Here is a 22892-nt window from a genome sequence, read left to right on the forward strand (position 1 = left end):
TATTCATAAAGACAGAATGCTTTTTCAGATTATATATATATATATATATATCATTAAACGTGTAACGCGGAAATGCGCATGAAGTCATTTCTCCCATGTTTTGCGAGTCATTGAAAGCAGCAGAAGAATTTGTCATATGACCACTTGGAACAAAATCACATGTCCCTGGCTATTTCTGCTCATATCAACATGGCTTTTCAGAGTTGTGGGTCGCTTCTGTGTAAAGTAGCCTTGTTTTTGTTGTTTTCCGTGTGCGTTGTTGGAGAATATAAAGGATTCAAGAAATTTAGACAAGTGCAGGAAAGCAGCCAGAGAGCTGTGTTTGAGGAGCTGTGGTTCCCTCAGACACTGGATCATTTCAATGGTGCAGACAGCAGAGAGTGGAAGCAGGTGAGTGACTCTTACTTCTTATGGGTTATAGTTCAGGAAAAAGCATTTTAAATTGTTGTCAGTATATGTGCATACAGCAACATGCCAGGGGTGCATGCATACAAAGGATAAATTAAAGGAAAAAACATAAATAGTAATAAAAAAAGCAAAATAAAAATAGTGGCTCTTCAGTTCGTGAGAAATTTATCAAAAACATTGTACGCCTTTACCGCCTTTTTTAAGGCCTCTTATTTTAGTGCCATATTAGTTCAAACTCTGGTCTCGAGTCCGCCCATCTCCTCTTTGGGGGGATTTCCCCAAAAGTGAAACCAGTAGCACAAAAATATAATGTTTTTCTACACCTCATGGCTTTTGAAATACATTAATATGTATTTATCCTGCAATAGAATCTGTGTCGTTTGTCCAGTTTTCCTTCTTATATAAAGTTGAACATCCACCCAAATTATTCTGGTATACACACAGGTATAAAAACAAACGACAGATTGTTTCTCCTATTAATTCACAGAAAATTAAAGTCTAAATCTCTCAAATGTCTCTTTTGCTGGATATATTTGATGTGAGATTGTAAAGGAATACTCTTTAACTTTATTATTAACATTAAAAAAAACAGTCCCCAGCTAACCAAACTCTCTTCTAGTTGATTTAATCTTAAAGTGAAGTCTAATATAATCCCACTGCAGAGTTACACTTTATATGTGTTTATTTGAACATTATTCTTGTTAACATCAACTTCTCTGGTGAATATATCTCTATTAAATGTATTTATGATTTAGTCCACGATTATTGAACAACTCAGAAGCTGCAGCACTCTCCCTCGGCAAAGCTTCAAAAACTATTGCATATTATTTGGGTCAAACTGTTTGGCTAAATTTGGAGAGGAATTCATTAAATGTCAGTATCTCTCCTTCAATATTAACAAGGTGTCCAATCAATATAATACCACTGTCAATTCATTTCCCCAAATAAATCTTCTTGTTCCAAATGTTATAATTAGTGGGTGAAAAACTGTGTAAAGTAGTCAGTATACAACCCCTGACAAAAACTATGGAATCACCAGTCTTGGAGGATGTTCATTCAGTTGTTTAATTTTGTAGAAAAAAAGCAGATAACAGACATGCCACAAAACTAAAGTCTTTTAAGAAACACTAAAAGAAATTTAAAAAAAAAAAAAAGGTCAATAACAATTGCTTTTTTAGATCTAGCAGTGGGAAAAAATATGGAATCACCCTGTAAATTTCCATTTCCAAAACTAAAACCTGCATCAGATTAAATCTGCTTATTAGTCTGCAGTTAAAAAGGAGTGCTCGTGTTGTTGCAGAAGATGTTGGTTGTTCACAGTCAGCTGTGTCTAAAAGCTGGACAAACAACATGGGAAGGTTGTAAAAGGCAAGCATCAAAGTGTCAAGACAGAAAACTTAAAGCAATATGTCTTGAAAATAGAAAATTTACAGCAAAACAAATGAGGAACAAATGAGTGGAAACTGAAGTCAACGTCTGTGACCGAACTGTAAGAAACCGCCTAAAGGAAATGGGATTTACATACAGAAAAGCTAAATGAAAGCCATCATTAACACCTAAACAGAAAAACAAGCACACAGTGAGCTAAGGAACAGCAGTCGTGCACTGTGGATGGCTGGATGAAAGTCATATTTTCATCCAGCCATACTTTCAAAGTCACGATGATAATGCATCTTGCCATGGAGCAAAAACCGTGAAAACTTTCCTTGAGGAAAGACACATAAGGTCAATGCCATGGCCTGCAAATAGTCCAGATCTCAATCCAATTGAAAATCTGTGGTGGAAATTGAAGAAAATGGTCCATCAGATCATCATAATCAGAGAGCGTTGGAGCCAGATTGATGAAGAGTACCGTTCGTCACTCGTTAAGTCCATCATTTTTTCCTCAGAATTGAGTGATTCCATAATTTTTTCCCTCTGCTTGATCTAAAAAAGCAATAATTATTGACTACCACAATTTTTTTCTTGGTTTCTTTTAGTCTTTCTTAAAGCCAGAAAGTTGCCATTTTAAATGACTTTAGTTTTGTGGCATGTCTGTGATCTGCTTGTTTTCTACAAAATCAAACAATTGAATGAACATCCTCCAAGACTGGCGATTCCATCATTTTTGACAGGGGTGTGTGATCTGAGTATATGAAACATTACTTCTTAGCAGAACACGTGACTTATAAGTAACGTCTTGCTGGTTGCTCTACTTGCTTTTATGCTGATTTTTCTTTTAATTATTTTTTAAATGTCATTTTATATTGGTTGTTTTTATTGTTTTTTTATGCAAATGTAGTACTTTGAGAGTTGTTCCAAATGTAAAGTGCATTACAAATGTATTATAGTTATTATTAGTTACACAAGTGTATCAGTGCAGCTGTTCACAGAGTTGACTCTCTCTCTCTTTTCCCCCTCAGAGGTACTTTGTAAATGAAGCCTTCTATAAGCCGGGGGGTCCAGTGTTTCTGATGATAGGTGGAGAGGGCCCAGCCAACCCAGCCTGGATGCATACCGGCACCTGGCTCACCTACGCTGAGAAACTCGGAGCGCTTTGCTTGATGCTGGAACATCGCTTCTATGGAAAAAGTCACCCGACTGTGTAGGTTTGACCTCGCTGATTCAGTTCTTGACCTTGTGTGATGATGTGTTCACTCCAAACATGTTTAAGATCTGTTTATTCAAACTTTAGACGCTTTGAGGTTTGTGTGGGCAGGCAGGTGACAACAGTGCCAGACAGCAGCTCAAATATTGCAAATGTAACCAAAACTTGCACCAGGAAAGTAGCCAAAATGTAAAGGTGTGTAAGCAGACGGAGACAGACTGATGTTCATCCGTAAAAAAATAACGTGGCTAAAAAGGTCAGTTGTGGCAGTGCAAAATAATTCATCATTTTAGTTTTAGAGACAGGAGTCAAATAAGTTCGGCTCCTCCGCAGCCTTAATCGTTAACCCGTCGTCTTGTCAGTTTACTTAAATTGTCAAACAGACAAGAAAACATTTGATTCTATTTTTTAAGCACGAGGGGTGTCCAAACTTTTCTGAATGGGGGCCAGATTTGATAATATGAAACATACCTGAGGGCCAGCTGCTTCTCACATCAAATGGGTTATTCCAAAAAAAAAAAACATCACAAATCAATGAGACAAATGACAGTGATTGACATGACTGACAGCGACTCCTGGTCTCTGTTTAGTTGTTTTGTGGTGGATTCTTGCAGATGTCATCAAAAGCACTAGAGGGAGGCAGAGAAAACGCAGCTTTTTCTCAGATTATTTGTCTCATGTACTATTCTCAGGATTCAGTGACAATGTAGACAAATATGACATAAAGTTATTTTCTAAAAGTTGCCAGCTTTAATAAGTCTTAGTTATGAATTCTGGTGATCCAAAGCTTTCAGAGAGGTTGCTTTTCAGCCGACACATTTAGTGCTGCAGTTTGATTCAGCACACTGCTGATTTGTTGAAAATAGTTTCACATTTGATATTGAGGAAGTGTCACAGTGCAGTGTGACCGATGCCAAAGGGCAGCTGATACATTACCCTCAACATGAGTTCACAGCAGCTTAAGAGCGTTCAGCAACTCTGGTTCCACAATACTGTGGGATCAACTAAAGGGCACAAAAGGCCGCCAGCTTCATGTTTTTGGTTTGTACAGCAGCTGAAGCCGTGTGGCTGTTACACCACCAGATGGCAGCCCTACCTTCAAAAGACAGCCCTGCCCATCATTGTACAGACTGAATTATTTACTACAGATACTCACTTAAACTGCTATTTAAATCAATTATTTGATTAGCTGAATTAACCCTTTTTATGTGCTGCATTGAAACGGCTTTCACAAGTATTTTAACCTTTGAAACTTGAGCAAATTGGTTTGATTTTCTGTCCAAAACTTTGGGAAAATGGTAGTTGGCAACTTGGCAAGAAATGTCCTGCACACTGCAAGAAATTAGTAGATTTAGAGAATTATTTTTCAAAAAGCCAGGAAAAGTATAAAAGTATATTCCTGATTATCATAACTAAATATCAAAAATTATCTTACAGAATTATTAAAAATTTTAAGCACTTTTCTAGGCAGTTTTTAAATTTTCTTTGTTCTTTTTTGTTTGTTTGCATATTTTTACATTACAATTTTGTTGTTTTGTTTGTTTTTGAATTTTCAGGTAATTTTCTTTTATATATATTTTTTTATTTACAAATTTCTTTCTAAATTTTAGCTAATTTCTTCTTAAATTGCTCATTGCCTTTTTCCCATGTTTTTGAAAGAAATCGAGCTGATTTGCTCAGGTTCCAGAGGGTTAAATTAAGTTTCCCTCTGCTCTCCATGTAGTGACCTCAGCACGGACAACCTGCGTTTCCTCAGTAGCCGTCAGGCGTTGGCTGACCTGGCACACTTCCGCACCGTGATGGCAGAGACCCGAGGGCTGACCAATAGCAAGTGGGTGGCGTTCGGCGGGTCGTACCCGGGTTCTCTCGCCACTTGGTTCAGACTGAAGTATCCTCACCTGGTCCATGCGTCTGTGGCCACGAGTGCACCTGTTTTTGCTACTGTTAACTTCCCAGGTATGTAGACATAACACACATGGGGGGGGGTATATATTCAGGAGCGCTCCTGCGGTTATTTGTGGCACCACACTTGGAACACAGAGTGTAGTCTGGGCACAGATGGAGCAGAAGAACCCCAGGAGCATTGAAAGTGAAACATAACTGGTCTTTTTACATTCTCTCACAGCAACTGCTCCTTTCGCCCATAAATTCGGTCTGATCAGCTCGAACAGATCGAAATTATCCACCCTGCCATTCACAAACTGCTGCTAAGGATAAAAAGAACTAATGGAGAGTTTCACCTGCGCTTCGTTCATGGACCTGCAAAAACCTTTGAATTTAGAGAGGGGACAAAGAACGATACAAAGAGCCACACACCCATTTAAAATTTGACAAAAAATAAATAAATTTGCCCTCATCATCAGCTACCGCCACACATAAACTCTCATTCTGTAGAAAACACTCAAATTGTTAAAAAAGAAGCCTGTTGGAAAATACATCATAACGACAGAATCATATAAAAAGTTTCTTAAAAATAAGGAACTGGAAATAATCTGCTCAGAATTCGTCCAAATCACTCATTTTACACAAACTTCCTGCAGTTAGGAGTTGAGTTTACTACCTAATTAGATAATTGTACAGTTTATTAGTTGTTCTGTGCCGTTATTGTTTTGCATTGAATATAATATGAAATATCCATAAAATATGCCACATCGTCAGAGGTTATCAGTTTACTAAATGATACAAAAGGGGCCCCTTAAGGAGAAAGTTTGGGAACCACTGCTTTAGATAACACGCCAAACAACCATCATTTAAAGAAAACAACATCCTCTTTGAAAGTTAATTTGCTGTAGCAACACAATTTAGTACAATCTTCTGTTTTGTTCAGTGTCTTGGAAGTAAGAGCTCGAGACAGATCAAAGATGAGGAAGGGTTCATTCTCTATCTGTGTCTGTGTTGTGTTTGGCCGAGCTCGTTGTTTTCCTCCGGATCTGCTGCGGGCAGGAATCGAGGTCAGAGTAGCTTTGAACGTGGACCTGTGCTGTCCCACCCACGCACCAGTGCTATCTCTAAGACACTATCGCACACACATACACTCTTTGACTTTGGGAAAGAATCCGAGACAAAACACACAGAGAAAAGTCTACGGCACCACAAAGTTATTATTTCCCCAAACACCACTGCAGTTAGTCAGCATTACTACCAGTAAGAGGTTGGATTTCATCCCAGGTGGAAATATTCCAAGATTTTGTAATGTGGAGTGTCTCCTCTGAGATCTTGTTCATAAACTGTGAAATCCACTTTGTTTGAGACTCATCATTTCACTTTCAACCTCACCGAAACCTTTTTAGATAAATACTTTCTCCAGCACTTGTCTCAAACTGGAATCATGTGCTCTTTTGAGGATGAACTGGCGCTTTTGCAGCTCCTCAAAATAGTCCCTTTGCAGGGTTACTGTGTATTATTGTGGTCTTTTTATAGCAGCCCAGGTTTAAGTGTCCACCCCTCCCTCTGTCTTTATGTTTTGCCAGAGTACTTAGAGGTCGTGTGGCGTTCGCTGGCTTCAGAGAACGCAGAGTGTCCCCTAATGGTGAAAAAGGCTTCGGATACCCTTGTGGAGCGCCTGAAGGACCCCAAGACCTATGACAACATCACCAAAGACTTCAAGTACAGTAAACTCCCTGCAACCCATACCTTCTCTATCTTAAAATTTATATATATTAAAAAAAGCTAAGTTTGAGCTGGCCAGGGCCTTGGATGACGATAATAATAATAATAATAATAATAATAATAATAATAATATTAATAATAGCAATAAAACCAAGCGAGGATGATGTACATCATTTAAAATTAAAATAGGGTTATAGGCAAATTATCTAAATAAAAATGTCCAAAAAAGTATAATTTCACATTATAATGATATTCAGAATTATGTAACAGAACAAATTTAAGAAAAAATATCAAATAAATGCATATCTTTAATTTTCAGCCCTTTTAAGGTAATTTTCTTGTTTGTTTGTTTTTTACTTTTCATTTTTATTTTACTTTATTTCTCATTTTATTTTATTTATTCGTGCTTATTTTCAGGTAATTTTCTTGGTTTTTTTGTTGGGTTTTTTTTTTTTACAGTTTTTTTGCCAGTTTTTTGGCTATGTCTTCTTCAATTGCTCGTTGCCTTCTGCCCATGTTTTTGGAAGATATCAGATCCATTTGCTGAGGTTTCAAAGGGTTAAAACCCCTACACAGCCTTTGTCCACATACAAAGGCGTTTTCAAAGGTGTTTGCTTGATTAGAGCTGACTGCGTGGGCATGTGCACTCTGTACTTGATTATTAGTTTTGATGCAGCAGTTCACACCTTTTATCAGTCCTGTGAGTTTATGCAGTTTGGTGACCTCAGCACACTCCAGACATACTGCAGCTCCTCCCATCTTCAGCCAGAGCGAAGGTCTCATCAGACAGAGTCAGTGAGCATGTAGAGTGCCAATGGACCTTTTTTCTCAGCAGATATTTTGACTTGTGAAAGCGAGTGAGACACATGTGTGATTAATAACATTAACAATGGGTCTGTTTCTTTTTAAGTGTCCCAGCAAGCCACAACAGTGAGTCAGCTTGCATGTCGTCAGGGTCTGGGAGTGGTAAACTAAAATGAAATGCAGTCATGATTAGTATCATTAATGACGCCAGATCGCGAGAGACACGGGAATGATGACGTAAGCTCTGTTAACGTTGCAGAGTTGTTATAAACCATAGCTGTCATGGTTTACAGGAATGGTTGTTGGAGTTTTGGGACAATCACAAGATTATGTGCATGTGTATCATCTTTATCTTTAGAGGATTAACTGTCTTAAGGCAGCAGTTTGACATTTTGGGCAATAGACTCATTTGCCTTTTTGCTGAGAGTTAGTTGAGAGGATCAATAAAACTCTCATATATGTGGAGTAAATGTGAATCTACAGCCAGCAGTCGGTAATCTTAGCACAAAATCCCAGTCCATAGCACCACAGAGTTACACAACCCATCTACCAGCAACTCTAAAGTTAACAAATTTACATAAAAAAACTTGTGTCCTTAATCTGTAAAAGGAATATTATTTATATATGCAGTGCCGGACTGTTTCTTAGCCAGGCACAGTGTCTTCCTGAGTCTTTGCTTGTCACCTAGCATTGACAAAAAGACACAAAACCACAAATTTTTTAACCTTTGCTTTTGTATGGCGCAGGGTTAACTGTTTCCCCCTGTTTATATTCTTAATGCTAAGCTTAACTAACTGGCTGTAGCCTCATGTTCATCATGCAGACATGAAAGAGGCATCATTTGTCTTAAAAAAAGAAAAACAAAAGTTATTCCTTTAAATCTGCTCATTCTTTCAGACAGTTAGCTGTGCTGCGTGTGATACAGCACTGTTACATGAGAGCAGTGGAAGAACAGGTGAACTGCAGTGATACCTGGAGCTGTGTGAGAGGTTCAGAGAGCAGTGAGGGTTGTCTTGGTTCTTGGTTTGAGTCGGATTGTGTTACAGCTTCATGAGCGTCCCTCGAGCCTTTTTGGCGTGAGCCTGAGACTCTGGAATGTCGGACCTGCTCCAGAGAGGAATACAATGGGCAGATATCGGAATTAACAACATGAGCTGTGAAGCCAGCTACCGTAATGCCATCCCCTTGTTATAGGATGGATGAGATCCAGTTTATTAACATCTGTTCATTTTAGAGTTGATCAGGACTATACTAGTTGTCTATGGCAAGCTTTTTTTTAAAATTTATTTATTTAATTTACTTATTTATTTATTTACTTACTTACTTTTTTATTTTATTTTATTTTATTTATTTTTATTTTAATATATTTCTTGTTTCTTTGTGACTCTTTATATTATACGACATCACAGGTCATCCTGGCGAGCATTTAAATACCCGCTTTTACACATTTGTAAAACATGTGGACACATAGGGATGAGATGCAGCTATGTGTGTGTGTGCTTGTGAAGCAACACAATTAAATCATATTCCAAGCACAGTTATTGCTTTTATTATTATTACATTATTGTCTAAATGTTGATTCAAAGGCTTTACTCCAAAATACAATTTATTAAATTGAGAATATTACTTCAAAGGGCGGGGGGGCTCTGTTGGGACAAACGTGTCTCCCTTCAGCATTTATTTTTATTGGGGCATTTTCTCAGCCCCTTATACGTCACTGTCTTTATTTTCTTTCATTGTTTGAAGTTTCAAGCATGAAGTTATTCTTAGCGCTCTTGCACTATGTCTGCAATCATTGTGTCTGTCTCTGTTTTATATTTGTGTATTTTAGGTTGTTATAGTGACTGTAACGTCAGTCAACACGATGAATAAAGAGTCTTAAAAGGCTCTTATAATGGTGCGGTCACACTCACAGAACTAATACTGTCATAGAGACACGCTGCACTGCCCTGACCACATTTGACATCTTTTTATTTTAGCTTCTTGCAGATAATTCAGGCCGTAGACGCAGACATGTTCTCATGCAGGCACAAACACACAGAGGTCACAATGTGTGGTTCGGAGGCTCGTCCAGCTTCCTAACCACAATGCCTCAGAGGATGCAATACTTGCGTCACAGTTTCATCATGAATGAAGTATCTGCACACAAATTCATGTACACAGGCTTTGTTTTAAAATCAGCAGGTCATGACATCAGCATGTTGCCTAAATTTTACAAGAGTAGAAGTCCAACAGACAGTAAAGGAAAGCTGTAATTTACCCAACGCAGTCTTTTTCCACAGACGCGTGTCTACACGTCTACGTCTTCACACACCCACGCCTCGAGAAAGTAAAATAAAAACACCATCTTTTCCAATGTGACACTGCAGCCCGTTATTGTCAATTGACAGACGACTCGGGTCGCAGCGATATGCCACTTTCAAGGTAAACGGTCATATGAAAGTTAACTGTTATCATGCTGTGTACATTTTCTTATCTACGATATTTAAAAAAAATGCAACTGGATGGAGAATCTCACCTTTATTTTAGTTATTTTCAAAAGAAGACATTTACTTACATCAAAAATATTTAGTTTTAATTAAAGTGATACAATTTTTATTCAATTAAAACTAAGCCTTCTATTTTCTTTATTTTAAGGGTCATTCTGACTGATATTAATAATAATTCTGTAATACTGTGAGACCGTGATATTTTCTGTGCCGACTATTGTACCGTCAAAATCCCAACAGATGACCTTAATTGGCATACGTGTATTAAAGGCCAACTTATTTATTTATTTATATGGTTTATTTGATAGGGACTATGCGTATTAACATAGTACAACTTCTGCCTTTTACAAAGTCTGTAGTAACTGATGTTTCACATAAAGAGATTATATCTATTGCTAGTTTCCAAGTCCCTAGTTAGGCTTTTAGTAAAAGAAAAAGAAGGAAAAAAAGTTAAAAAAAAGTTAAGGTTACATACAATAATGTGCATATGATAACAGTTATGGTAGAAAGAGGACAAAAAGTTAGGTATTTACATCAAGATTACATAGAATTACAACATACACTTAAAGTAAAAAAAAAGACAAATATCAATGTTACATACAGTTACAACACTTATTCAGAGACATTATGAAATATACAAAAATGCTGATTTTGCTTCAGCCAACCTTTAACACTTTTGTTAAAAATCTTAATATCATGCGTTCATTTTATTTCGGTTGGTAATGTGCTTCACATTTTAGAGCCTTTTATGGAAAAAGCTGACTGCCCCGAGGAGGGCTTACGACATATGACAACATTATGAACTACAGTATTTTCAACCTCAACCCTATTTTCTCAAGTTTTTTTCTCAAGTGACTAATCAGAAAAACAGTTGTTGAAATTTGTCCAATATTGAGCTGCAAAACAGGCTGCAATGTAATCACACAGGACAATTGTTCACTGTCAGTTTACAGCTAAAAGTGCTTGTTTTTACCAATGAGCAGCTCAGATTGTTATTCTAAGTCTCTAACAACTTATGAAAAGGACCCTGCAGAGATGAACCTCTTTGTTAAAGAGTGAGATCCTTTTGGTTAACCAGAAACTGTCCCAAAATTACTATCGCCAAACCCACGAGGCTCCATTTCATCATCGTAAAACACACTCCATTTAAAGTTTACAGAAGCAAAATAAAACTCACAAATGCCATATTGGTTCATCTGTCCACTGTTCCAATAATCACCAACTCTAGTTTGGTTGAAATAAACCCTAAATGCATCCAGTTAGCTGTTAAAATATGCTGGTTCTACTTGGGCTTAAGTGACTGTTTATTTAAACGGAGTCTGGGGTTTATTTAAATGGCGATTTCTGGTTTCTGCCTGCAATGGCCTCTCTCAACACTGGAGCAATTCCAAAAATGGTTGTTTCCATTACTAAGTTCGACACAAAAACATGGGAAAATAAGGTCCAGGTTGGAAAATACCAAAGTTACCTTTTGACTTTGAATGTATCAAGAGGTGAAGTCAACAATTTAGACTCTGACTGCTTTTTAATTTATTTTTTATTTATCTGGACAGCAGATTATGATACAGTGGTCTGCACAGACCACTGCCCTCTACAACCATTAAATTTCCTCGACCGTTTCAGATTTTTTGTACAGTTTGGGAGAAACAAATTGTAATGTAAAAGTTTTATAAGATTTAGATGAACTTTATTGTCCCACAAAGTGAGAAATTTGTCTTACTGCAGCCGTAAAAAGGACATTCAATTTCATACGCAATATAAACATTAAACATAACATAAAACATAAGACAGTGAGAACTGATAAATAATGTCAGAAAAGTATAACAAGATACACAACAGCAGGTTCTCAAAGTACCAGTGTAAAAACACAAAGAGAAATAGACCAATGTCTGTCCTGCCTTATAGCTCGAGGCTGCGCCACCGGACAATATTTCAGGAGGAGACCTGAAAGTAAAAAAAGAATAGCATTCAGAACATAATTACATAATAAGGTTATCTATCCAATACCTCGACAAAATCTGGCCATAAAGGTCTTTGAAAAAAAAAGTCTTCATGCTGGCGGCTCTGTGAGGCTCACAAAGCTAACATGTTGATGTTAAGCAGTAGCTCTTGTTTACCTCTTACATCACATCTTATGTAGCTCTAGTCTAAACACGTGCCGATGGCTTGGTTTTGCACTTTCAGTGAACTAGCTTGAGGTTTTATTTCCTGAGAAAACTGCACTGTACAACTGCCAAAACACACTCTGGTCTAATTTTCCTCTTTGTCTCCCCCACCTCTCCTCCCTTCCTCCATCCCCATTGTCCCCATATTTCCCCTCCTTTTCTTCATCTCCCACCCTATTCCCTTGCTTCCTCTTTTTCTGTCTTCTTCCTCTTCTTTCCCCCTCTAGCTTGTGTTCCAAACTGCAGATCCAGACAGAGATGGACTCTGCCTACTTCTTGGAAACTCTGGCTGGCGGCGTCATGGATGTGGTCCAGTACAATGAAGACAACAGGGGGTTTGAGGTGAGGGAGAGTAGACGCATGCCAAACAACATCAGTAAAACATCGTAAAATCGACCAAAAGTTGACATTTTGTGCCAACAGTTGCTGTCTTAAAATGTGGTTACTTTCATGCCAAAATAAGTAATAATTGCTCACAAGCATCCTACAGACCATTATGAGACTCTGTCTTGCATATCATACTATAAAATTAATACCTTCTCAGAGGAATAGTTCATTAATCAAATATGATGTTAGAGCCAGTTGGTGGTCATTTTAATAATTATGGAAATAGGTATTATTTTCCCCTTTTCTTTATAATTATCCAATGATTGCCCATATCTCTCTTTCTCTTGCTCTCTCTCTCTATTTTTCAGATCATTTTCTCGTCACCTTTTACTAGTCAAGTCAATTTTATTTATAAAGCTCATTATCACAAAACACAGTTTGCCTCAGAGGGCTTTATAGCATACGACATCCCTCTGCCATCAGACCCTCACATCGTCTAAGGAAAAAACCCAAAAAAACGTGTAACCTCAGGAGGAGCAACTGAGGGGGGATCCCTCTTCCAGGACTAACAGACATGCATAGATGTTGTAAATAACAATTGAATTATAATAATGACCAAAAAGGAAAGAGAAATAGAGAAAGAGTAAGAGAAAAGGGGAGAGATGCAGCAGCAATAAAAGTAACAATAGCATGTCATATAAACAATAGTAATAGGTATAAAATTACTAAATGCTCTCTTTGATAGCATGTGATGTTACATGCAAATATTGAAGGTGCTGATAAGAGTCCCATGCGTTTGTTAATAGTGGAGGCATGACGCATAATAATGGGAATAGAAGGTCACGTCAAGTAGGTAATGGTATTTTCACAACCAAGGCCCACGACACAGGCACAGCCACAGACAGGATCACAGCAACAGCACAACAAGACCACGATCAAAGTGAGCCGGTTATCTTAGTTAAGCATAAAGACTAGAAGAAGGGGAGAACAGCTGTCCAAATGTCAGGATAATTTCACCAATTTTCAATATTAACCCATTTTTTAAAAATCATGTGGATTAAATGTTACCATTTTTTCATCAGTTGCACCATTAAAGGTTAAGAGTTATGCTCAACACTAGATTGGGAAACAAACGGAGCCTTCAGACTACTCTGCACTCATGTTGTCTGTGTTTATACACGTTTTCTGAAAACTTACCCATGTGGGGCAGTACCAACTGAAATCATGGGGGCAGTGTAGCACAGTTTAAGCAAGGACTGTAGGACATGGACATTTTAAAAGTGGGGGAACAGAACCAGTCAGTAACAGGAAGTGTGTCAGACTTTGAGGCTAATTGTAAATAATGGCCAAACAGTGTGATTACAGGTGACAGGTCTGGCACATGATACCATTGGACCTAAAAAGACTTAAACTGTGAAAAATATGTCTTTAATTACATTTCTTTACGCGTCACAACCCCCACGGAATGACTGGTTTTACAATCGGGATTTAATCTATTCGGTCCAATAACATTTTGAAAGTCTAGAAAAGCTGCACAATTAAATAATTTTATCACCATTCAAATTAGTGGGAGGGCTAAAGCGTAAGTAGTCGGGGGTAAGTGGGGGCGTCTCGTCCATCTTTATTATACAGTCTATGGGTACAATGTTTGAAATTAACCTATGTACTTCTTTACCTAAAAGGAGTATAAATGAGCCTTTTGACTTGATGCATGGCTCCGGCAGCTCAGTCCTAATGTTTCAAACAGCACTGAAAAATCTATCCCCAAATTCCCCCAAGCACATCTTCATCATTTAATATTTATTTCGTGACATGAAAAGAGAAATATGACTGCAGGTTGAAAATAGCCGGAGCTGAGCTGTCAGCCATGTTGCCGTATTTAAAAATTGACCAGAGAAATGATTCCAGCGTTGACACAGACATCTTTTATGGAAACATGATATCAAATATGAAATGATTTATGCATGTTGACCTGACACAGCAGAGTTTGTGCAGAGCCTTTGTAGGTCAGGGGTTGACCTAGTATCCAGTCTTGGTTGAGTGGAAGGCAGCTATGAGGTGTAGGACGGTTACTGAGAGCCCAAGCGTTATACCGAAACATAATAAACCCTGCATTGTTTAGCAGTGAGGGGCCAAGAGACACTGCCTGGTGAGAGGGTCTCCAGGGTGTCTCCTGGGGCCACTTGCTTTCTCTCTTTGTCTGTATCTCTATTTGCAGAGTGGAGCTCCTTTTCTAATCTTCACACATTATATTATTATCATTTTCATTATTATAAGTAGTAGAAGAAGCAGAAGTTGAAGTAGTAGTAGCAGCAGCAGTCGTAGTAGTAGTAGTAGTAGCAGCAGCAGCAGTAGTAGTAGTAGTAGTAGTAGTAGTAGTATATTATCATGCTTGTGCCTGTGTATTGTGTATTGGAAGGTGGGGAGAAGGATTTGTGTAACCCTCCCATGAAGCTCGTGGTCATGACAAAAGTATTGATGCTGATATTAATAATTGAATATGAAAAAATGTTGTGCAATAAATATTTTAGCATAATGGTGTCCCGATAGACAGCCACTGTAGAAATTGACTATATGTGCATTAGATCAACCCACATTACATCATTCAATACAAGAGTGGACATTAACCCTTTAGAACCAGGATCGGCATCAGTTTTGTTGTGCTGCGTTCAGATGCCTTTCACTAGTATTTAAACAAGAGGAATCTGAGACAGTTGTTTTGATTTCTTTTGAAAATGCAGTGAGCAACTTGGTAAGAAATGTTCAAAAATTTGCAAAAAACAAAACAAAAAAGGTGACAAGAAAATAACTTGAAAAAAACATTGGGGATATTATTCAATGTTATCCCTAAAAAAGGAAAACTGACTATGAAACTATATTTATAATTATATATTTAAAAATATATTACAATTATATTTAATTTTATTTGTGTACTTTTTTGCTGTCATTTTCGCATCTTTTTTGTTTTTTAATTTAATTTGATTTTTTTCTTATTTTCAGGTAATTTTCTTGGAACTTTTTTTTATGAATTTCTTGACATTTTTTGGTCAATTCTTGTTAAATTGCTCAGTGCCTTCTTCCCATTTTTTTGAAGGATATTCTGCCAATTTGATCGGGTTTCAAAGGGTTAACTGGCTGATGTCAGATTTTTAGTAGTACTCGGGAGTCTACCATAATCAATAACCTAGTGAGCAGCAGAAAGAAGAGGGCCTGAATAAAACAGTGCAGTGGGGGAGGAATGAATACAAAATTCGAAGAACTTTTCCACACATAACCATAACCAATGTGTGGTTGATTTCCATTATGTTGATGGGACGTCAGCTGTCATTTTGGGGTGGTGTGGTTGAGTAATTTGGAAGACACGGTGGAAGAAGTCTGATGCAGTTTCTGATTTTAATTTCGACAACAAAGCACACAGATGTTGCAAACGTCCATGCAGGTCTATTAATGGGAGTTTTCTGTGCAGCAGTCCCTTTAATCGGCGACATTATTCCCTTCAGGAGACAATAAAAGCACCTTGAATCTTGCAAACTGTGCATCCCAATTCACATTGTAAAGAAACCCACATACTAAATATAAGGAATGACATTACTCAGCCACTTGTCCAGATCTTTTTCAGTTTTACAGCCCATTCAAAAAGAAAAAGTCCCCATTGTGGTGAGATGACACATCTCACAACTTGTTTTCTTATCATCTGTTACTGTACATCAGTCCCATTTCTTTTTCTCTCTTTTTTTTTAACCAATTACCCCTTTTCTTCCCCTCCCCTTTTTTTCATCCCATCCCCTCTCTGTCCCCCTGGTGCCTCGAGGAGACGTGAGTCCGGTTACCAATAAGCTGATGTGAAAAAGTAACAAAAGACTCTGTGGTCTCTCTGGTTTCCTGTCGCCCCTAGCTAAAGAGACGCTTATAAAAGAACCGAGGGGAGCGGTGGGCCACGGAGTCCACAGCGCTAGCGGACAAACACAGCCAACAGCTGCCTCTCTGACACAAAGGGCCGGGTGTAGAGCAAACTACCAGGTTTTAGGTACCACTGAGGAATTTGGGTAAGAACGAGGAGCGAGGTGTAACTCAATCAGAGGAGGCAGAGCAGTGGCTTCACAGTTGAGGGGTTATCAATGGGGTGCTTTATAAAATACGGAAGGACATTATGTAACGCTAGTGCTTGCAGAACAGTTCCTCTTTAAGATGCAGAGAGATGCAGATGGCATAGTAGTCACGGGATATTTATAGTTAACAAGGCTTTCGTTTTGCGCGGAAGACCAACTAACCAACTGTTTATTTACTCCTCCAACCCTCATTTCAGTACTGCATTTTGTTTTAGGCAAGTTTATACCTGAAAGCACACAACCACAGTGTTGGACTGATGCCACTGAGTAGCCAAGGTGCACTGCTCAGGAGCAAAGTGTGTGGGTACGCAGGCAAAGCATCACCACAATTTTCCAAAAGTTGCCGTGAGCACAAATTGGCTTGATTTCTTTAAAACAAAAATGGAAAGAGGGCAGTGAGCTGCTTAAGAAATGGCTTAAAAAATAGCAAAAAATCTATTAAAGTTAGGCCTATAAAAAAAATTGCCTGAAAAGAAGCACAAAATAGAAAAGAAAAAAACAACACAAACACAAAACAATAAACAAAAAAGCATTAAAAAATAAATATAAATATACTTTTTGTGTAACAATTTTGATTATATCATTTTAATAATTATGGAAATAGGTATTATTTTCCCCTTTTTTTATAATTATCCAATGATTGCCCGTATCTCTTTTTCTCTCGCTCTCTCTCTCTATTTTTCAGATCATTTTCTTGTCACCTTTTACTAGTCAAGTCAATTTTATTTATTATCACAAATCACAGTTTGCCTCAGAGGGCTTTACAGCATACAACATTCCTCCGTGCTTAGACCCTCACATCAACTAAGGAAAAACTCACCCAAAAAAACCTATAACGGGGGGAAAAATGCTAGCTCTTGCCAAATTTGCTTATTGCCTTTATTCCCATAGTGTTGACAGAAGGTTTAAATGCTTGTGAAAGATGTCTGTGGAAACTGTTACCAGTAGTTTATTGTTTTTCTGCTGCATATTTTGATAAGGATAAACTTACATGAAAAAAACAACATTAATTTGACTCAGGGTTTCCTTGAAAAAAAGAAAAGTTAAACTAAATAAATGAACAAGCACTCCTATTGCTGAACATTATACTACTGAAATGTTAATGTTATGTCATGGCCTGTTGTTTTCCAAAACTTCACATTAAGAAAAGGCACCTTGGGTTTTTGTTTATAGGTCTAGCCATAATAAGGTGCTTAAGTAAATGTGCTAATGAGGAAAATGTATTTATAGAGAGAAAATCGTGAATTACCATAAACATAATGTTTCATAATGAAACTGAAGCTCTAGAATCTGACGAAAATGAACAACAATGTCGATATCTTACTGCGTTCACAGACCCAATTCAGAGGATAGATTAGGGATAGGGAGGGAAAATTGATGCAGCACGAGTCATAATTTCAGGAAACATGAGGAGGAACAATGGCCCTTGTGATTGGATGACTCCAATGCACATTTATTTTTCATTGTTTTTATTTAGAGTAGTTGATTGGCATAGTTTGATCACAACAGTAGAAAAAAGGAGGTTATGGTTTAGTTTGTGTCAGCTTTCCCCTCATAGTTTGATGACTCTTATAATAAGCTCATTTTATTTTTATTGCTTAGTGAATCACCTCCCTGAAGGCAGAACATTACATGTATGTGTTAAGTTCATGTCTCCTATCACAATTAAGGCTTGGGAAATACTTTCACCCACAGAAAAGTACTTGTAAACTGCCATTCATCATCCAGGTGGCAGATAACCACAAAATATTTGCTTCAACATGTTTATTGAGAAGGTAACAAGAAAAAGTCACACCATCTTAATTTTTTTTTCTTCTTCTTGGTGTGGCTGTCAATTTAGGGCGTGCCGGGCACCAACATCACCATCAAGGTGCTGTGTGGCATGATGGGTGACACCTCACTGGGGGAGCCTTATGCCCGCTTTGTTGCTGTGGCTCACCTCATGATGGACACCTTCTTTATCAAATGCCTGGATGCCAGCTTCAGTAACTACCTCCGAGACATGACTAACACATCGTGGGATGGGCCGGCTGCAGGGGGAGGTGCGTATGGGCATGTATTTTTGTATGTGCAGACATGGGTTCTATTTTAAAATGTAACCTGAATAACTTACTGCTTTTTTATTTTTTTTTACATAGCTTGTATTTTTGGGTCCATTTTGCTGTTAGATTGTCAGGTGGTGTGTTTTTGTTTTTATTACAGAGAATAACTGGCATAGATTACGTGATGCCACATTGAAATTTTTCCACTGTTGTCCGACAATAACACACTCGCAATGAATTGCAGCAGGCGCAATTTGTCCGTCATCAGTAGCCTCAGGAGCCCAGAATAACAAGACGACAGGTTATGTGTTGAGTATGGCTTGTGGTTACAGTCATAATGTAGCATCCCAATTCTGGGTGTTTTTGAGAGGCTTTTTTTAGGAAAAGTTAAATAAAAGGCAGGTTCTGGCAAATTAGGAACACCAAAAAAATGTCATTACATCACGTAACTACTAAAAGAGTCCTGGAGTCATGTAATGAAAATTCCAAAATAATGTTTTCTTCCTCTTGGGGTAAAGTTGAACTAAAAGCATTACACCAATATTTATATCGGGCTTTGAATGTCAGATTTCCATGTCTTTATTTAACTCTTTGAAACCTGGAACGACATCACTTTGCTTGTAATGCATTCAGACGCCCACAAAAGTATTTAAACCTGACCATATTTGTTTGATTTCTTTCATGGGGGCAAAAGGCAAAGCACAACTTGGCAAGAAATTTCCCTTAAATTGCAAGGATTTAGTAAAATCAGTTAAAAAAGATTATAAAGCAAGTGAGAAATGTCGAGAACTATATATTTATAATGATCATTATTATATGTTTTAAATTATTTTAAAGAACTATTAGAACTTTTTCAGATTTTTTTTCCAGGTAATTCCTCATTTTTTATTTTTTGTTTGTTTGTTTTTTGCTCATTTTTAGGCAGACATTATGAGAAAAATAATGCATTTTTTTAACATTAAAGTGAGAGTTTGGGATTTTTTATGTGGGGCTGTAGGAGATACTTATGTAAAGTCAGTGTATTACATACAGTCCCTGTTTGCAGAAACAGACACGGCGTGCACGCCACAGCTTAGCATTACCATGCTGTATAGAGGGGTTAATATCAAAATGTATTTTAGCCATTTAAAAAAACAGAAATACCATACTAAGTAAATTTAAAGTTCAAATTCAGTCAGATGGCGTAACAGCCACTAAAATTACTTTGACTCAAACACCTGACTGATGGTGGATGAGGAATGTAGTGCCAAAGGAAAAGGCTGTGTGATGGCGAGGTAAAGCGGTCACACAGCAGTCACTTAGACTAGAATTTTTTAGGAAAGCCACCATTGTGGCTTGTGCGCCCCGTCGACTGTACATAAGTATCAAATACAGCCCCACTTCAAAAAACCCAAACTATACCATTAAAGGATGCCAACATGTTCTATTAAAAACTTAAAATACAAGTATGAACCTTAAAATCAGCGTAATATGAGACCTTTAAACTGGTGTTTATCTGAAGAGAGTAGACCTTCCTAAGAGTGGATATGCTATGTTTTATGTTTCATGTTGTCTTAACAACTTTGCATGTTTGCGGGTTCTCTATATCTCGTGCCCTGGGCTGTGGTCCCAGTTCCCAGCTTCAGTTTCATGAGTGGGAGGGCTGGAGTGAGGGTGATCACTGGAACAGGAAGTGGCCTCTTAAGAAGCCACTGGGATGTGTCCGCATAAATACTCCCCCGACCTCCTCCCCTCCTTGTCTTGTGGGTTTCAGTTGCACTCTTTCTTCTCTTAATTGGGACTGAAAAACAAAACAGAAAGTGAACACTGCTCTGGTGTAAAGCCATTTTAAACAGATTTTTAGCTTTACCTGCTCTGTGTTGTTACTACCTTGGTTTTTATGAAACAACTGAATATGCTGTCCTTGGGTAAATTTTGTGTGTGTGTTGTCAGGGCGACAGTGGGTCTACCAGACCTGCACTGAATTTGGATTCTTCCAGAGCACCGACTCGCCCAACCAGCCATTCACTGGCTTCCCTCTTGAGTGAGTACATCAGATATTCCCTCTCTGCCTACAGTAATAAACTCAGATTTATGTTCTCGTCACCCCATCTAGTATTATTTCCACATTGGCCATTTTCTGTCTAGTTTAATCAAATGCTGCATTGTTATTCTGTGTTTTCTCATCTAGGTATCATGTGAAACAGTGTGCAGATTTCTATAATGTCAGCGCTGAGCAGCTGGAGAAGGCCGTCGCTCAGACCAATGAGTATTACGGCGGCTATGACATCCGCTCCAGCAGAATAGTTCTTCCAAACGGGTCCATTGACCCCTGGCACGCCTTGGGAATCACCCAGGACATCTCACCCGATCTCCCTGCTGTTTTCATCAAAGGTGAGACAGAATGCATGATGGGAAATTCAACTAGAGTAAGAAGCACTGTGAATTTGTGTTTACAGCTTAAAAAAAGTTAATTAAAACATTTTTTTCAAAATATATTATGATTCAGTCTAAGAAACGAAGAACAGAAACCTCTCCACATCTCCACATTTTCATTTTTTTCAGAAATTAATACTACTGGTCCCCCTCTGCGTCCATCAGTGGGTTTTTACTGTTGATCTACTCATGGACGAGTGGCTTGTGCTAGTGACGGCGTTAAATGTGAACTTTAATGGTAGAAACTGAAGACTGAATTTAATTTGCAATTTCTTTTAATATTACAGAGGCCAAGCAACAGTTTCAGTGTGAACAATAGCTTACTTGTTCAACTCCAACTTTATGGTGGATAATTGTTCTCGTAACTCCAAAATCTCACTTTTACTGTTTCTCGCAGCCATATTCTTTATTTTTTTTCTGATCCAGGAACAGCCCATTGTGCCAACATGTACCCTGCCAGGAGCGAGGATCTCCCCCAGCTGACTCTGGCCCGTGACCACATCTTCTTACTGCTCCAGAAGTGGTTGAAGCAATAACTGACAGTCGAACCGGCCAATCGATGGCTTTGCAAAGCAAACTAATCACTCTTTTGTTCAGATTATTGACATTAGAGTGAGACTGCTTATTTTACTGCCACGTTTATTACGTCTTGAAAAAGCACTTTACTCGCATATCTGTGGGTACAAAGTTCAGGAATTTAAAATGAGTGGTTTGATTATAAAGATGAATAAAGAATAGTTTTTTATCACTATAGAGGCTTTCTGCATTTTCAGTTTTACAATGAGTTTACATGGCAAAGGTTAACGTGTTTTTGGGCAGGAAAAAACTAGGAGTAGTAATAGAGTTTGCTTTTCAGACCACTTGCGAGTCGTTGACCAAAATTGGATTTGTGTGGGTCGTTGGGGCTAGAAGGGTCCCGGTGTGAATGGGTGTTGATCCTTCTGGGGAAAGGAAGAAGTCAGAAGCATCACTTTAAATTTAACTAGTAAGGAAGCAGGTTCAACTTCAAATTATATCTGTCACACAATGATTATTTGAACTTTTTAAATGAAAACCAGCAAGTAGCACAACCTAGAAATACTTAAGTACAGTCAATAATTTTCAGTTTGCAAGAACATTTTCTTGTGTACCTAAAAAAAAAAAAGAGGGTGCATATGTGAAATTGAAATTTTCCCAGCATAGCACTTACATTAGAATAAAATACATTGTCACTTTTCTTACACAATATTGACCAATCCTATCTACACAGAGGACACTTTGTGTGGCTAACTCTTGACAAATACATTTCATATTGAGAAACTACATTTTCTAGCAACCTTTGGAGAAGTCAGGAGCTTTCAGAACAAAAGTTATCAGTAAGTTCATCAACATCGTGCCTGCACACATTTCACTATAGCATTTGATTTTTCCATAACACACTGAAAATCATGTTTAAACAGGCAGCAATGAAACAAAAACAAAACTTTTCAACAGATAATTTGCCCAGAAATGGCTCCAGTTCATGTGTTTGAATGGGATACGTGTAGCACAAACACGCACACATCTGGTCTTGTTCTGCACAAGTTTAGTCTTGTTTGATGATAAGAGTGTAACTACAATGCTGTCCTGGCTGCTCAACAGGAGCACGATGATATCTCCCCAGAGATGGTGTCTTGGGAACACTAACCACTTCTGGCAATTGTGCAATTTGGATGACACATTGAAGTGTTCTCAACTTTAGTCTTGAAGTAAATGGATTTAGCTTAAAAGCAGAATCTACAACAGAAAAATAGAAGTGACCGTGCATGACATGATTATATTCAACAGCTGTGTGTTCATCTGCTACCTCCAAAACACAGACACAATGACCCCGCTTCACTTAACTGTGTTTATTTTCACAACAGCACTATCTCTGTATCTCAGCTGGACACGCAAGACCCCGACTCCAAACACAAAGA

General features: G+C 38.0%; 1 protein-coding gene across 1 annotated transcript; it reads left to right on the forward strand.

The window, feature by feature from the left end:
- Positions 1 to 151: 151 nt before the first annotated feature.
- Positions 152 to 21706, forward strand: prss59 (serine protease 59, putative). The gene is made up of 9 exons (XM_042487121.2): positions 152 to 390; positions 2811 to 2992; positions 4719 to 4951; positions 6466 to 6601; positions 12290 to 12404; positions 18339 to 18540; positions 20473 to 20563; positions 20711 to 20913; positions 21382 to 21706. Exons 1-9 carry the CDS (start codon positions 160 to 162, stop codon positions 21489 to 21491), a joined length of 1503 nt encoding a protein of 500 aa, XP_042343055.2. The 5' UTR covers positions 152 to 159; the 3' UTR covers positions 21492 to 21706.
- Positions 21707 to 22892: the final 1186 nt, after the last annotated feature.

This window comes from Plectropomus leopardus, chromosome 6 (assembly GCF_026936395.1).
Source record: "Plectropomus leopardus strain MGB_pleo_1.0 chromosome 6, ASM2693639v1, whole genome shotgun sequence".
In the NCBI taxonomy this organism is placed as follows: Eukaryota; Metazoa; Chordata; class Actinopteri; order Perciformes; family Serranidae; genus Plectropomus; species Plectropomus leopardus.